Genomic DNA, 17,068 nt, shown 5'->3' on the forward strand with positions numbered 1-17,068 from the left:
AGATTAGGCCTCTCCAATATCTTATACAACTTCAACATAACGTCCCATCTCCTGTAGTCAATACTTCAATTTATGAAGGCCCATCTTTATGACCCTATCTATTTGTGCCACCACTTTCAATGAATTATGGACCTGTATTCCCAAATCCCTTTATTCTGGCACGCTCTTCAGTGCCTTATCATTCACTGTCCCAGGCTGGGCCTACCGAACTGCAACAGCTCACACTTGTCCGCGTTAAATTCCATCTGTCATTTTTCCAGCTGGTCCAGATCCTGCTGCAAGCGGTAGACTTCCTCGCATCGCCAGTCCTGGTATCATCCACGGATCTGTTGACCCAGTTCACCACATTATTACCCAGACCATTGATATGGATGACAAACGACAACGCACCTAGAACCAGTCTGTACGGCACTCCACCAGCTACTGGTCTCCAGCCAGAGATGCAACCCTCTACTACCACACTCTGACTCCTTCCACAGAGCCAATGTCTAATCCAATTTACTACCTCATCCTGAATGCCGAGTGATTGAACTTTCCTGACCAACCTCCCATGTGGGACCTTGTCAAAAACCTTGCTAAAGTCCAGGTAGACAACATCAGTCCATGTCTACTCAAGTGCTCATGTATCCCATCCCATCTAATAACTTTCCCATTACAGATGTCAGGCTCACCAGTCTATAAATCCCTGGTTTATTTTTAGAGCCTTTCTTAAACAGCAGGACAACATTAGCTATGCTCCAATCCTCCAATCCTCTGGTACCTCAACTGCCGCTAAGGGTGATTTAAGTATCTTTGCTGGGACCCCTGCAGTTTCTGCATTTGCCCTCTGCGAGGGCGAAGTGAATAGATGGCTTTGTTGCCAAGTTTGCAGATGATAGGAAGATCGGTGGAAGGGGGAGGTAGTGTTGAGGAAACAGCAAGGACTTAGCCAGATTAGAAGAATGGGTAAGAGAGTGGCAAATGAAATACAATTTTGGAAAATGCATAGAAGAAATAAATGGGCAGACTATTTTCAAAATGGCCCAGCTGGTACATGTTCACCAAGATGCCTCATCCAAGCTAGTCCCATTTGCCAGTGTTAGCCCATAACCTTTTTAAACCTTTTCAATCATTGTTATTGTACCTGTCTCAAACACCTTCTTGGGCAGCCCTTTCCATAAGGATACCAGTTTATTTTGTAAGTAGGTTGCACCACAGATTTTAATTAAATCTCTCCCCTTTCACCTTAACCCATCAGTTCATAATTCCACAACTCTGGGAAAGAGTCTGAGTGATTGAGGCTTTGGTCAGAATGCACTTGGAGTCTGGCTCTGTTCTGGGTCCCTTATCGAAGAAGAGATGTGCTGGTATTCAAGGGGTCTGGAGGAGGTTTCACAAGAATGATTCTGGGAATGAACGTACGTGGAATGTACATTTGGTGCCTCTGGGTCTGTACCTGCTGGAGTTTAGAAGAATAAAGGGACATCTCATTGAAACTGATTGAATATTAAAAGGCCTAGAGTGGACATGGAGAGGATGTTTCCAATAGTGGGCGACTCCAGGACAAGAGAGCACAACCTCAGATTAGAGGTTTGTCCCATTTAGACAGAGAGGAGAAGAAATTTCTCTAATGTGGGGATGGTGATTCTGTGGAATTCATTGCTATAGACGGCTGTGGACTCCAAGTCATTGGGTACACAGGGAGGTAGTCACCCCAAGGCTGCAGGAGACAGATAAATGGGGGACTGTTAGGAGAGGAAAGGGAAAACATCAGATAGTAAAGAGCAACCCTGTGGCCTTCTCCCTCAACATATATACTCCATTGTGAGTGCTGCTGGGGGGGGGCGGAGGGAGGGAGGTAACGACCTACCTGGGGAAAGCAACTGCAGCCGTGCCTCTGGCACTGAGCCTGACTCTGTAGCTCAGAAGGATAGGAAACTGAAGAGGATGGCAGCAGTAATAGGGGATTCTATAGTCAGAGGGGCAGACAGACGATTCTGTGGATGCAGGAAAGAAACACAGATAGTAGTTTGCCTCCCAGGTGCCAGAGTCCGAGGTGTTTCAGGATGCATCCACAATATCCTGAAAAGGGAGGGTGTGTGGCCAGGAGTCGTGGTGTATATTGGTATCAACAACATAGGAAGGAAAGGGGAGTAGGTCCTGTAAGAAAAAATATAGGAAGGAAGCTGAGAAACAGGACCTTAAATTTAGTAATCTCGGGATTGCTGCCTGTGCCACAAGACAGTGCGGATCAGAATAGAATGAAGTGGCAGACAAATGCATGGCTGAAGACCTGGAGCAGGGGGCAGGGATTCAGATTCTGGATAATTTGGACCTCTTCTGGGGCAGGTGGGACCTGTACAAAACGGATGAGTCTGAGGGGGATTTGAATCCTAGGGGGATTCTGGTGGGCAGATTTACTAGAGCTGTTGGGAGTGGTTTAAACGAATATGTCAGGGGGATGAGATCCAGTATGATAGAGCTGAGGACAAGCCAGCAGGTTTACAAGTCAATGATGGGTGTAACATGAATGTAAGGAAGGACAAGCCAATGATTGGGTACAAATATAGACAGAGCAAAGAGTTGAATTGTACCACAGAGGCAAAGTTCAAAAGGGCAAGGAATGCAAGACTGAAGATGCTGTATTTAAGTGAGCCTAGCAGTCAGAATAAGGTGGACAAACTCATGGAACAATTAGCGACTGGTCGATATGACGTTCTGGGCATCACTGTGTCGTGGCTGAAAGAAGGCCATTTGTTGGGAGCTTAACATCAAGGGATGTACTTTGTATTGAAAGGACAGGCAGGAAGGCATAGGCAGTGATGTGGTTCTGTTGGTAAGAAATGGAATTACATCTTTAGGAAGAGGTGACATACGGTCAGAGAACACTGAATCTTTGAGCATGGAGTTAAGAAATTGCAAGGGTAAAAAAACCATTATGGAAATTAAATATAGACCTCCAAATAGTAGCCAAGATTAAGATTGCAAAGGGAGCTGGAAAAGGCATGAAATAAGGGTATTGACACAATTGCAATCAGGTACTTCAATGTGCAAGGGTATTGGGAAAATCAGGTTGGTGTCAGGTGGGAATTTGTTGAAAGCCTACGAGATGGCTTTTTAGAGTGACTTGTGCTCGAGTCTGCGAGGGGAAAGGCATGTCCTTTTCTAGTTGCCTGACAGTGCTCCTCAGAGGTCTGTATTGGGACCGCCACAGCTCATGTTGTTTGTCAGTGATTTAGATAATGGAATTGATGGCTTCGTGGAAAGTTTGTGGATGATACGAAGATAGGTGGAGGGGTGGGTAGTGCTGAGGAAGCAATGCGATTGAAGCAGGACAGCCAAATTGGAAGAATGGGCAAAAAAGAAGTAAATGGAATCTAGAGCTGGGAAATATATGAAAATGCATTTTGGTAAAAGGAAAAAATAGTGCAGACTATTATCTAAATGGGGAGAAGATTCAAACGTCAGAGTTGCAGAGGAATTTAGGAGACATCATGCAAGACTCCCAGAAGGTTAATTCACAACTTGAGTCTCTGGTAAAGAAGGCAAATGCCATGTTGGCATTTATCTCAAGTGGAATAGAATATAAAAGCAAGGAGATACTGCTGAGGCTTTATAAGACACTAGTCAGGCCACACTTAGAGTATTGTCAACAGTTTTGAGCCTCATATCTCAGAAACGATGTGTTGTCATTGGAGAAAGTCCAGTGGAGGTTCATGAGGATGATTCCAGGAATGAAGGGGTTAACATATGAGGAGTATTTGGCAGCTTTGGACCTGTATTTACAGGAATTTAGTAGGGTGGGGGGGATCTTATTGAAACCTTCCGAATGTTGAGCTAGATATGGTGGACGCAGAGAGAATGTTTTCTATGGTGGGGATATCCAGAACTAGAGGGCACAGCCTCAAAATTGAGGGGTGATCTTTTAGAAAAGAGGTAAGGAGGAATTTTTTTAGCTAGAGCATGGTGAATCTGTGGAATGCTCTTCCACAGACAGTGGTGGAGACCAGGTCTGTGGGTATATTTAAAGCAGAAGTTGATATTTTCCTGATTAGTCAGGTCATCAAAGGATATGGCGAGAAGGGAGGTGTATGGGGTTTTGAGATCCAGGATCGGCCATGGTGGGATGGCAGAGCAGACTCGATGGGCTGAATGGCTTATTTCTGCTCCTTGATTAGTAGTGCAACTACCCCCCAACCCTGCTCACTTTTTACCTCCCCGTCAATCTCTTCTCTAACTTTGAAAACCTGTGACATTAATCATCCATTTCTGCTCCTCCCAAACAGGTTTCAGTAATGGCCACAACATCGTCATTCCATGTACTGATCCATGCTCTCAGTTCATCACCTTCCCTCCTAGCAATAAAATATACACACTTCAAACTGTCCGACTCATCATACCTGTTGTTTCGATTTTGTCTTTCAAGACTTTCTCTGACATCTACCTTCCAGTCCAATCCTTTCCCTACTGACATGGCTCCAGTTCCCAGCCCCCTGTAAAACTAGTTTCTTCTGACGGACGGGATATATGAGTATTTGGATAGACAGGGACTGATTAGGGATAGTCAACATGGCTTTGCGTGCCAGGTAACGTTTATAGAGTTTTTTGAGGAAGTTACCAGGAATGTTGATGAAAGCAAGAAAGTGGATGTTTTCTACATCCGAGGCATCTCGGATAACGAGGCATCTGGAAGAAATGGATCCATCAGGCAGACGCAGCATGAATTCAGCAAAGGTAGGTTCTGTTAGACAAACCTACTGGAGTTATTTGAGGATATAATGAGCGCAGTGGATAGAGGGGAAGAGATGGATGTTATTTACTCGGATTTCCAGAAGGCATTTGATAAGGTGCCATATAAAAGACTTATCCATAAGAAGAGGATGCATAGAGTTGGGGGTGATGTATTGGCATGGATAGAGGATTGGTTAACTAATAGAGAGCAGAGAGTTGGATACATGGGTGTTACTCTGGTTGGCAATCAGTGGTAATTGGGGTACAGCAGATGTTGGTGCTGGGCCCACAACTGTTCACGATAAACATTAACGATCTGGAAGAGGGCTCCAAGCGTAGTGTATCTAAGTTTGCTGATGATACTAAATTGGTTTTTTTGCGTCTGTACTTGCTAAGGAAACTGGCATGAAGTCTATGGAATTAAGGGAAGCAAGTAGTGAGATCATGGAATTTGTACAGATTGAAAAGGAGGAGGTGCTTGCTGTCTTGAGGAAAATTAAAGTGGATAAATCCCCGGGACCTGACAGGGTGTTCCCTTGGACCTTGAAGGAGACTAGTGTTGAAATTGCGGGGGCCTTGGCAGAAATATTTAAAATGTCGCTGTGTACGGGTGAGGTGCCGGAGGATTGGAGAGTGACTCATGTTGTTCCGTTGTTTAAAAAAAGATCGAAAAGTAATCCGGGAAATTATAGGCCAGTAAATTTAACGTCGGTAGTAGGTAAGTTATTGGAGGGAGTACTAAGAGACAGAATCTACAAGCATTTGGGTAGACAGGGACTGATTAGGGAGAGTCAACATGGCTTTGTGCGTGTTAGGTCATGTTTGACCAATCTATTGGAGTTTTTTGAGGAGGTTACCAGGAAAGTGGATGAAGGGAAGGCAGTGGATATTGTCTACATGGACTTCAGTAAGGCCTTTGACAAGGTCCCGCATGGGAGGTTAGTTAGGAAAATTCAGTAGCTGGGTATACATGGAAAAGTGGTAAATTGGATTAGACATTGGCTCAATGGAAGAAGCCAAAGAGTGGTAGTAGAGAATTGCTTCTCTGAGTGGAGGCCTGTGACTAGTGGTGTGCCACAGGGATCAGTGCTGGGTCCATTGTTATTTGTCATCTATATCAATGATCTGGATGATAATGTGGTAAATTGGATCAGCAAATTTGCTGACGATACAAAGATTGGAGGTGTAGTAGACAGTGAGTAAGGTTTTCAGAGCCTGCAGAGGGACTTGGACCAGCTGGAAAAATGGGCTGAAAAATGGCAGATGGAGTTTAATACAGACAAGTGTAAGGTATTGCACGTTGGAAGGACAAACCAAGGTAGAACATATAGGGTTAATGGTAAGGCACTGAGGAGTGCAGTAGAACAGAGGGATCTGGGAATACAGATACAAAATTCCCTAAAAGTAGCATCACAGGTAGATAGGGTTGTAAAGAGAGCTTTTGGTACATTGGCCTTTATTAATCAAAGTATTGAGTATAAGAGCTAGAATGCTATGATGGGGTTGTATAAGGCATTGATGAGGCCGAATCTGGAGTATTGTGTTCAGTTTTGGTCACCAAGTTACAGGAAGGATATAAATAAGGTTGAAAGAGTGCAGAGAAGGTTTACAAGGATGTTGCCGGGACTTGAGAAACTCAGTTACAGAGAAAGGTTGAATAGGTTAGGACTTTATTCTCTGGAGCGTAGAAGAATGAGGGGAGATTTGATAGAGGTATATAAAATTATGATGGGTATAGATAGAGTGAATGTAAGCAGGCTTTTTCCACTGAGGCAAGGGGAGAAAAAAACCAGAGGACATGGGTTAAGGGTGAAGGGGGAAAAGCTTAAAGGGAACATTAGGGGGGGCTTCTTCACACAGAGAGTGGTGGGAGTATGGAATGAGCTGCCAGACGAGGTGGTAAATGCGGGTTCTTTTTTAACATTTAAGAATAAATTGGACAGATACATGGATGAGAGGTGTATGGAGGGATATGGTCCGTGTGCAGGTCAGTGGGACTAGGCAGAAAATGGTTCGGCACAGCCAAGAAGCGCCAAAGGGCCGGTTTCTGTGCTGTAGTTTCTATGGTTCTATGGTTCTATGGTTAGCCGCTGCTTTCTAGGAATCATTGTCGTAAATCTTCTCTGAACTCTCTCCAACATCAGTATATCCCTTCTAAGATAGGGGGCCCAAAACTGCACACAGTATTCCAAATGAGGTCTCACTAATGCCCCATAGAGCCTCATCAACACCTCCTTACTCTTATACACTATTCTTCTTGAAATGGATGCCAACATAGCATCCATTTTCCTTACTGCCAATCCAACTTGGTGGTTAACCTTTAGGATATCCTACACGAGGACCTCCAAGTCCCTTTGCACTTCCGACTTTCAAATTTTCTTCCCATCTAAGTAATAACTTGCCTGATTATTTCTTCTTCCAAAATGTACAAGCGTACATTTCTCAACATTGTATCTCAGCTGCCATTTCTTTGCCCACTCTCCTAAACTGACAAGTCTCTCTGAATCCTTTCCGTTTCTTCAACACTTCCTGCTCCTCCACCTACCTTGGTGTCATCCGCAAACTTAGCCACAAAATCATTTAATCCATAATCTAAATGATCGATATACATTGTAAAAAGAGGCGGCCCCAGCACCAACCCCCGCAGAACACCACTAGTAACCGGCAACCAATCAGAATTCCCTTTAATCCCACACTTTGCTTTCTACCTATCAACCAATGCTTCACCAATTCCAATATCTTTCCTGTAATTCCATGGATTCTTATTTTATTAAGCAGCCTCTTATGCGGCACCTTATCGAAGGCCTTTTGAAAATCCAAATACACAACATCCACAGCCTCTCCCTTGTCAATCTTATTTGAGATTACCTCAAAAAATTCCAATAGGTTGGTGAGGCAGGATCTTCCCTTCACGAAACCATGCTGGCTTGGGCCTATCTTGTCATGCACCTCGAGGTATTTCATAACCTCGTCCTTGAGGATTGACTCTAACAACTTTCCAACTACCGATGTCAGACTAATAGGTCTGTAATTTTCTTTTTGCTGCCTCCCTCCTTTCTTAAACAGCGGAACAACATTTGTGATCTTCCAGTCCTCCGGAACCATGCCATAGTCTATTGATTCCTGGAAGATCATTTCCAATGCCTCCACAATCTCCAAAGCCACCTCCTTCAGAACCCATGTGTGCACCTCATTCGGTCCAAGAGACTTATCTATTCTTAGTCCACTTAACTTCCCAAGCACTTTATCTCTAGTAATCTTGACTGTACCTAATTCTATTCCCTGAGACCTCTGCCTATCAGGTATGTTGCTAATGTCTTCCACTGTGAAGACTGATGCAAAATACTCATTTAGTTCCTCTGCCATCTCTTTGTTACCCATTATAATTTCTCCAGCATCATTTTCAATCGGTCCTATATCTACCCGTGTCACTCTTTTACTCTTCATATATTTTTAAAAACTCTTAGTATCCTTTTTTATGTTAATTGCCAATTTCCTTTCATAATTCATCTTTTCTTTCCTAATGACTTTCTTCGTTTCCTTCCGTAAGTTTTTAAAAGTCGCCCAATCCTCAGTTTTCCCACTAATTTTTGCTTCCTTGTATGCCGTCTCTTTTGCTTTTATTTTAGCTTTAACCTCTCTCTTTAGCCACATTTGTGCCATTTTTCCATTCATGATTTTCTTTTTTCTTGAAGTAATGTATGAAGTTTTGATCTCCTACCAAAAGGAAAGGTCTAAATAAGATTATAGGAGTATTAGAGAATATGGCCCCTCCTCTATCATTTACCATCAACACCTGCCAAGGTGCAGTAATCTCACCTGCTCCAGTGATGCCTGGGGCTTTCAATTTCTCCAATATCCTCTCCTTCTTGCCTGTACTTCACAACTTAAAAATCCTGTTTCCTTACTTTTTGACCACCTTGTTCATTCTGAGGGGAGAAGTCAGGAGTTGATGTGAGGTGTCATTCATTTCAAAACCAGTCTGTCTGTCTACTGAGACTCAGTGCTCCAATGACTTAAGCAGTTATTTCACTCTCCCAGTCTCTTTCCCTCTTGCTACAATAACTTTGTCACTATGCTATTGTTATGTAGATCTGCATGTCCAGGTCACGATGCCGTTCCGCTCTCTTGTTAGTCTTATGTATGTTCTCAAAGTCAAAAAGGAGTTTTTTGTCATATGCTCAAGTCCATGTTGGTCAGGTGAAATGAAAACATTTCAAACAGAATCATATCACCAGCATTCACAAGAAAAACATAAATTGTGCAACGTTTCCAAAAAAGAACACAGTTAGAAAAAAAACACCAAACAATGTTCATCTTTGCACAAAGCAATCAAAGTTATGATTGGTGTTTTACCAGTTGGTTTAACAATCGAATGGTTAAAGGAAGTAGCTGGTCATGAATATGGTGATGTGAGACTTCAACCTTCTATCGTGCTGCCCAATGACAGCTGCAAGAAGATGGTATGGCCCTAAAAGTGGGGATCTTTGATGATGGATGTTACCTCTGGAGGCAGTACCTCGTGTAGTTACTACTGATGGTGGAGAGGGATGCACCCATGATGTTTTAGGCTGGTCCACACCTCTCTGCTCTTTTAGGGTCAGTGCCAACTAACTTAAACACCCATCAACCTGCACCAAGACCATAATCCTCCATACCCCCCCCCATCCACGTACCTATCCAAACTTCCCTTGAACATACCTAAATTGCATCCACCACTTTATCTGACAGCTTGTTCCACATTCTCACCACTCTCTGAGTGAAGAAGACTCCCCTCATGTTCCTTTTAAACCTTTCATCTTTCACCTTTAACCCATGACTTCTAGTACTAGATTTACCCCGCCTCAGTGGAAATAGCTTGCATGCCTTTACCTTATCTATACCCCTCATAATTTTTTATACTTCTATCTAATCTCTTCTCAACCTTCTAGAGAATAAATCTTGACTTGGCGACCACCTACCCTGTCATTTGTAGAATTACAATTCTCTTCTCTCAGTTCCTCCACCTCCACTGGATCTGTTCTCAGAATGAGATTTCTCATTGCAGAACATCTCAGATTTACTCCTTCTATAAAGAACGCTGTTTATCTTCCTCTACCGTCGATGCTGTCCTCACCTGCATCTCCTCCATTTCCTGCATATCTGCCCTCACCCCATTCTCCCACTGCCATAGCAGGGATAGGGTTCCTCTTGTCCTTATCCACCAGCTCGCAAACCTCGGTATCCAGCTCATCATTCCCAATAACTTCTATCATTTACAATAGGATCCTACCTAAACACATCTTTCCTTCCAAACCCCCCACAATCCCCATTTTCAATAGGGATTGCTCTCTCTGTGACTCCATTGTCCACTCGACCTTCCCTACTGGTCTCTCTCCTGGCACTACTGTATCTCTGAAAGCAAGACAAGTGCCTCACCTGCTCCTACACCTCCTCCCTTGCCACCATTCAGGGCCCCAAACAGTCCTTCCAGGTGATGCGATATTTTACCTGTGAGACTGTCAGAGTTATCTGTTGTAGTTGGTGCTCCTGGTGTGGCCTGTACATCAGTGAGACCCAATGCAGATTGGAGGACCACTTTCTTGAGCACCTTCGCTCCATCCATCACAACAGGAGTGATTTCCTGTGGCCACCATTCAATTCTCCTTCCCAATCCCATTCTGACATGTCAATCCATGTCCACTACTACTGACATGAGGTGATCACACTCAGGGTAGAGGAGAAACACCTAATATTAGGCCTTCGTTTCCTCCAATTTGATAGCAAAAACAGCAATTTCTCCAGCTTTTGGGAATTTCACACCCCTCCTCAATTCTCTCCTTTCCATTTCTCATTCCGGTTCTTCTCTCACCCTTTATCTTCTCCTCACATGCTCAGCACTTCCCTCTTCTTCTATCCTCCTCCTCTTTACTTCTTCCACCAATCTCTCCTACCTACCTTCTATCTCATTTGGTGTCACCTGGGACTGGACGGTATGTACCCCAGTCTACTGTGGGAGGTGAGGGAGGAAATTACTGAGACTCTGGCGATGATCTTTGCATCATTAATGAGGACAGGTGAGATTCCGAAGGATTGGAGGGTTGCGGATGTTGTTCCATTATTCAAGAAAGTGAATAGACCAGTGTGTCTTAATTCAGTGGTTGGTAAGTTGATGGAGAAATTCCTGGCAGGCAGGATTTATGAACATTTGGAGAGGCATAATGTGATTAGGAATAGTCAGCATGGCTTTGTTAAAGGCAGGTCGTGCCTTACAAGCTTGATTGAATTCTCTGAAGATGTGACTAAACACATTGATAAAGGTAGAGCCGTAGATGTAGTGTATATGGGTTTCAGCAAGGCATTTGATAAGGTACCCCATGCAAGGCTTATTGAGAAAGTAAGGAGGCATGGGATCCAAGGGGACATTGCTTTGTGGATAAAGAACTGGCTTGCCCACAGAAGGCAAAGAGTGGTTGTAGGCAGGTCAAATTCTGCATGGGGCCAGTGACCAGTGGTGTGTCTAAGGGATCTGTTTGGGACCCCTACTCTTTGTGATTTTTATAAATGACCTGAATGAGGAAGTGGAGGGATGGGTTGGTAAATTTTCTGGGGGTGTTGTGGATAGTCTGGTGGGCTGTCTGAGGTTACAGCAGGATATTGATAGGATACAAACCTGGGCTGAGAAGTGGCAGATGGAGTTCAACCCAATTAAGTGTGAAGTAGTTCATTTTGGTAGGTCAAATATGATGGTAGAATATAGCATTAATGGCTAGACTCTAGGCAATGAGGAGGATCAGAAGAATCTTGGGGTCCAGGTCCATAGGACACTCAAAGCTGCTGCGCAGGTTGACCCTGTGGTTAAGAAGGCGTATGGTGTATTGGCCTTCATCAATCGTGGGACTGAGTTTAAGAGCCGAGAGGTAATGTTGCAGCTATATAGAACCCTGGTCCGGCCCCACTTGCAGTAATGTGCTCAGTCCTGATTTCCTCATTACAGGAAGGATGTGGAAAGTGGGTGCAGAGGAGATTTACAAGGATGTTGCCTGGTTTGGAGAGCATGCCTTATGAAGACAGGTTGAGTGAACTCAGCCTTTTCTCCTTGGAGCGACGGAGGATGAGAGGTGATCTGATAGAGGTGTACGAGATAATGAGAAGCATTGATTGTGTGGGTAGTCAGAGGCTTTTTCCCAGGGTTGATATGGCTAGCACAAGGGGCCATAGTTTTAAGGTGCTTGGAAGCAGGTACAGAGGAGATATCAAGGGTAAGTTTTTTACTCAGAGAGTGGTGAGCGTGTGGAATGGGCTTCTGACGGTGGTGATGGAGGTGGAAACGATAAGGTCTTTTAAGAGTCTCCTGGGTGGCTACATGGAGCTTAGATAAATAGATGGCTATGTGTATGCCTAAGTAGTTCTAAGGTAAGGACATGTTTGGCACAGCTTTGTGGGCCAAAGGGCCTGTATTGTGATTTAGGTTTTCTATGTTTCTATGTTTCTATCACCTGCCAGCTTCTTATTCTGATTTCTGCGCCCTTCCTTTCCAGTCCTGATAAAGAACTCTCAGCCCCTAACATTGACTGCTTATTCCCCATTCAGATGCTGCCTGACCTGCTGAGTTCCTCTGCTGTTGATAAACAACAGCATTTATCACTTGGATTCTCTTTGTCTTCACCCTTCCAGACATGCCAGTTGTTTTTCCCACTTCTCCATCCAGCTAATGAGTGTATCAGTCCTACAGCAATGGAGCTTTGTAAAATACTGGTCTGGGCCTTATCTTCTACAGCTTTTAAAATCAAAAGCACAGATCTATCTGCCAGTCCTCAGACGATCAGAGATGGACAGGTTGAGCAACTTTAAATACCTTTGTGCTACCAGGCTTGACAGGAAGCTCAGACACCTCGAGCTTCATCCCACCTTGTGCAACCTGATCCAGGACTTCCTGTCAGATCGCCAGCATGTGGTAAGAGTGGGCTCCCTCACCTCTGCCCCTCTGACCCTTAACACAGGAGCCCCCCCCGGGATGTGTCCTAAGCCCCCTCCTTTACTCTCTGTATACCCATGACTGTGTCGTCACCCACAGCTACAGTCTGCTAATTAAATTTTACAGATGATACTAGATTCATTGGCCTTATTTCAAATAATAACGAGGCAGCCTACAGAAAATATGTCATCACCCTGACACTGTGGTGTCAAGAAGACAATCTTTCCATCAATGTTGCAAAAATGAAGCAGTTGGTTGTGGACTACAGGAGGAATGGAGATGGGCTAACCCGGATTGACATCAATGGATCAAAGGTTGAGAGGGTGAACAGTTCCTTGGCATACACATCACGGAGGACCTCACTTGGTCTCTACATTCCGGCTGTGAGGTGAAAGAAGCACAACAGTGCTTCTTTCACCTCAGACGATTGAAGAAGTTCGGCATGGGTCCCCAAATCCTAAGGACTTTCTACAGGGGCCCAATTGAGAGCATCCTGACTGGCTACATCACCGACTGGTGTGGGAACTGTACCTCCCTCAATCACAGGTCTCTACAGAGGGTGGTGCGGACAGCCCAGCGCATCTGTAGATGTGAACTTCCTACTGTTCAGGACATTTACAATGACAGGCACGTGAAAAGGTCCCGAAGGATTACTGGGGACCCGAGTCACCCCAGCCACAAACTGTGCCAGCTACTACCATCTGGGAAATGGTAGGACCAACAGGCTCCTGGACAGCTTCTTCCACCAGGCCATCAGACTGATTAATTCATTCTCACACAATTGTATTTCTAAGCTATATTGACTGTTCTGTTGTATATTTTACTGAACATAGTATTTATTATAAATTACTGTAAGTTGCACATTGCACATTGAGACAGAGGCATAATGTAAAGATTTTTACTCCTCATGTATATGAAGGATGTAAGTAATAAAGTCAATTCAATTCAATTCATTTTAGAGGACCTGGGCCCAACATGTAAGTGCAATTGCAAAGAAAGCAGAACAGCGTCTCTACTTCCCTAGGAGTTTGTGGAGATTCAGCATGACATCTAAAACTTTGATGTCACGCTGAATCTATTGATGTGTAGTAGAGAGTATATTGACTGGTTGCATCACAGTCTGGTGTGCAAACACCAATACCCTTGAACAGAAAACCCTACAAAAAAGTTGTGGATACGGCCCAGTCCATCATGGTAAAGCCCTCCCAACCATTGAGAACATCTAGATAAAACGCTGTTGCAGGAAAGCAGCATCTATCATCAGGGACTCCCCACCACCCAGGTCATGCTCCCTTCATGTTGTTGCCATCAGGAAGAAGGTACAGGAGCCTCAGCACCTTCACCATCTGATTCAGGAATGATTATTACCCCTCAACCATAAGGCTCTTAAACTAGAGGGGATAATTTCACTCAGCTTCCCTTGACCAATCAATAAAATATTCCCACAACTGATGTTCCCATTTTCAAGGATGCTTTATCTCATGTTCTCGATATTTATTATGTATTATTTCTTTCTTTTTGTATTTGCACAGTTTGTTGTCTTCTGCACTTTGGTGGAGCTTAGAAAGCTTGAGGGCTTTGGATAAGCTTATTAATTTCTAAGGTAGGGACATGTTCGGCACAATTTTGTGGGCCGAGGGGCCTGTATTGTGCTGTAGGTTTTCTATGTTCTATGAACGTCCAGTTGGACAGTCTTTCATTGATTCTGTTATGGTTATAACCATAAATAATTCTATAGATTTATTGAGTATTCCCACAGGAAAATGAATCTAAATGTGGTTATGTGGTGACACATATTGTACTTTGATAATTAATCTACTTGGAACTTTGAAATCTTGGCTGACAATGTATTCAGTTCAGACATTGCTAAACCCGTGAGTACTTCCTCTTTTACTGCGCTAACTCACACAGCTTCTCCAAATTGATGTCAACATCATTATTGGCGCCTCTAGGGAAGATCTGTAATATGCTGATGGAAGAGGTTGTCTGAGTGACAGAGGAGTTCCCTCGGCTGCTCACAGCTCCAGCAATCTGAATCCAACTGGAATCTGGAAACCGTCTTCATGTGGAGTGTTTATGTTCACCCCGTCATCAGATTTCTGAATGGTCCATGAACACAACCTCACTATTCCCCTTTGCTCTGTTTATGTTGAATTGAATTGTGCCCTGTACTGATTTGTGAGTGAAAGTAAAATGATCATCACATGTCTCTACAGTTGGAAATAATGCCAGAATTCCAGTTATTCATCGTTATGTGCCGTGTCGTATGACATAGGCCATCGCGGTCCACGATCATGATAGTTCTGGGGAAATTCTACACAAGTGGTTTGCCATTGCCTTCTTCGGGGCAGTGTGTTTACAAAATGGGTGACCCCAGCCATTGTCAATACTCTTCAGAGATTGTTTGCCCGGCGTCGGTTGTCACATAACCAGGACTTGTGATATATACCAGTTGCTCAAACCACCGTCCATCACCTGCTCCCACGGCTTTGTGTGACCCTGATCGGAGAGGGGGGTGCTAAGCAGGTATTACACCTTGCCCAAAGGTGACATGCAGGCTAGCGGAGGGAAGGAGCTCCTTACACGTCCTTTGGTAGAGACACATCTCCACCCTGCCACCCATAAGCTTCCAGTACCTGGCTCACATTCAATTCTTTCACTCCAATTTCACCAGCCAGGCTCACACATTGGTTTAATATTGATCATGAAGATAGCACTGAACGACCTAGGGTTTGGACGACTGAAGCGCCGAGCCAGATTGAAAAGGTCGGTGTGTCAGAGCCAGAGGTGAGTGAAGGTCTGGTTCAGCTCACTGCTCTGTGAGGTTTATTCGTCTCTGCATTGAACTGAGCCTGTGGCCGGCAACTAATAGGCTCCTGGATCGGCTGCAGTGATGACTGGCTTCATGGCTACAAACTCACTTTTGTGAGTTTCAGTTGTTTGCTTGCTTTTGTTTGTACGATTTGTTTTTCTGCACATTGGATGTTTGTTTTTTATTTAATGGGTTCTATTGGATTCCTTTGTTTTGTGGCTGTCCGTAAGGAGACAAATCTCAAGGTTGTGCGCAGCGTACATACTTTAATAATAAATATATTTTAACTTTGAACATCGTGTGTCAAACATTCCTTCCCACAACCATATGCAGCCACTGCAAGCTTACAGTTCACTTTCTCTGTGCTCTTAATAAACACATCTTTATCAATAGTGAATGGCACATTCGGAGTAACAATTTCATAACTGCAAACTTGACTATATTGGGGTGAGTATCACAGTCCCACAATCTCTGCACTGACTTTCAGGGTCTCTTCATCTCATGTTCTTGATCAATATTGCTTATTTATTTATTTATTATTATTTTGTTCTTTTTGTATTTGTACATTTTGATGTCTTTTCCACACTGGTTGAATGCCCAAGCTGGTGTGGTCTTTCATTGAATCTGCTGTGGTTATTATTGTTCAGATTTATTGAGTATGCCTGCAAGAAAATGAATCTCAGGATTGTATATGGTGACATTTTTGCACTTTGATAATAAATTTACTTTGAACTCTCCATTAGTGTTGCCTGACCTGCTGAATTCCTCCAGCGTTTTGTATGTGTTGCTCAAGATTTCAATGGTTTAATTGTTCAGCTTAATTTCAGAGAATGTATCCTACCTGAAGTGTTTACTCTTTGCCGACACCATGAAACAGAACAAAAAGACCTCAGAAAACACTGAATGACAGAAAAACGTTAAGAACCCCAAAGCCCCCCTCCCACACACAAGCATCAGCAAAAGCATCAACCCCCTCTGCCCACCAAAGTCTCAGAGTCCATCAAAAACTACCATCCGTAGATACTGCTGAGTTCCTCAGTAGGTGTGGAAATATATATGAAAAACCAAGCTTCTTCAAGTCTAGGGGTAAATAGATAGTCTTACGATGATGAGTAAAGTTCAGTTCAGTTCGTGGTATTTAGTTTAGTGATGGAGAGAGAGCGAGAGGGAGAGACTTGAGTCTTCAGGTGGGCTGATGCCATCAACCTTCCCGTTTTCCTCCAAAATCCTTTAAAAGTCACCGACTGTGACTTCAACAAAGGGGACCAGTTTTCTGTGGTGGAGGTATCAACCGAGGCAAGGGTGGACACATGGACAACTCCCCACTGGTCACAGCCTTTTCTTTTTACTGCAAGAGCCACTGATCGATCCTCCAAAAATCCACTTTTTCTGTGGGCACAAAAAAGCTCATTCAGTGTCCAAAACATGTCCCTGAGTTCTATCATCCGACCTCCTATTTATCTCACCGTACTGAGTACCAACTGCCAGTCAAATAACTCCTCCTTCCTTTGTCTGTGTAAGAAATGTACAAGCAGGCAAATGCCCTTGGAGAAAGTGTAAACATACTCCGGAGAAACTATAACATTGAT

General features: G+C 43.8%; 1 protein-coding gene across 1 annotated transcript in view; it reads left to right on the forward strand.

The window, feature by feature from the left end:
- LOC140201978 (uncharacterized) overlaps positions 1 to 17,068 on the forward strand; it is a 127,470-nt gene that overhangs the window by 21,560 nt on the left and 88,842 nt on the right. Inside the window, exons 3-4 of the mRNA XM_072266845.1 lie at positions 261 to 311; positions 4,566 to 4,713. Of these exons, the coding sequence (XP_072122946.1) occupies positions 261 to 311; positions 4,566 to 4,713 (199 nt within the window). The remainder of the gene's footprint in view (positions 1 to 260; positions 312 to 4,565; positions 4,714 to 17,068) is intronic.

Source organism: Mobula birostris, chromosome 8 (assembly GCF_030028105.1).
Source record: "Mobula birostris isolate sMobBir1 chromosome 8, sMobBir1.hap1, whole genome shotgun sequence".
Taxonomy (NCBI): domain Eukaryota; kingdom Metazoa; phylum Chordata; class Chondrichthyes; order Myliobatiformes; family Myliobatidae; genus Mobula; species Mobula birostris.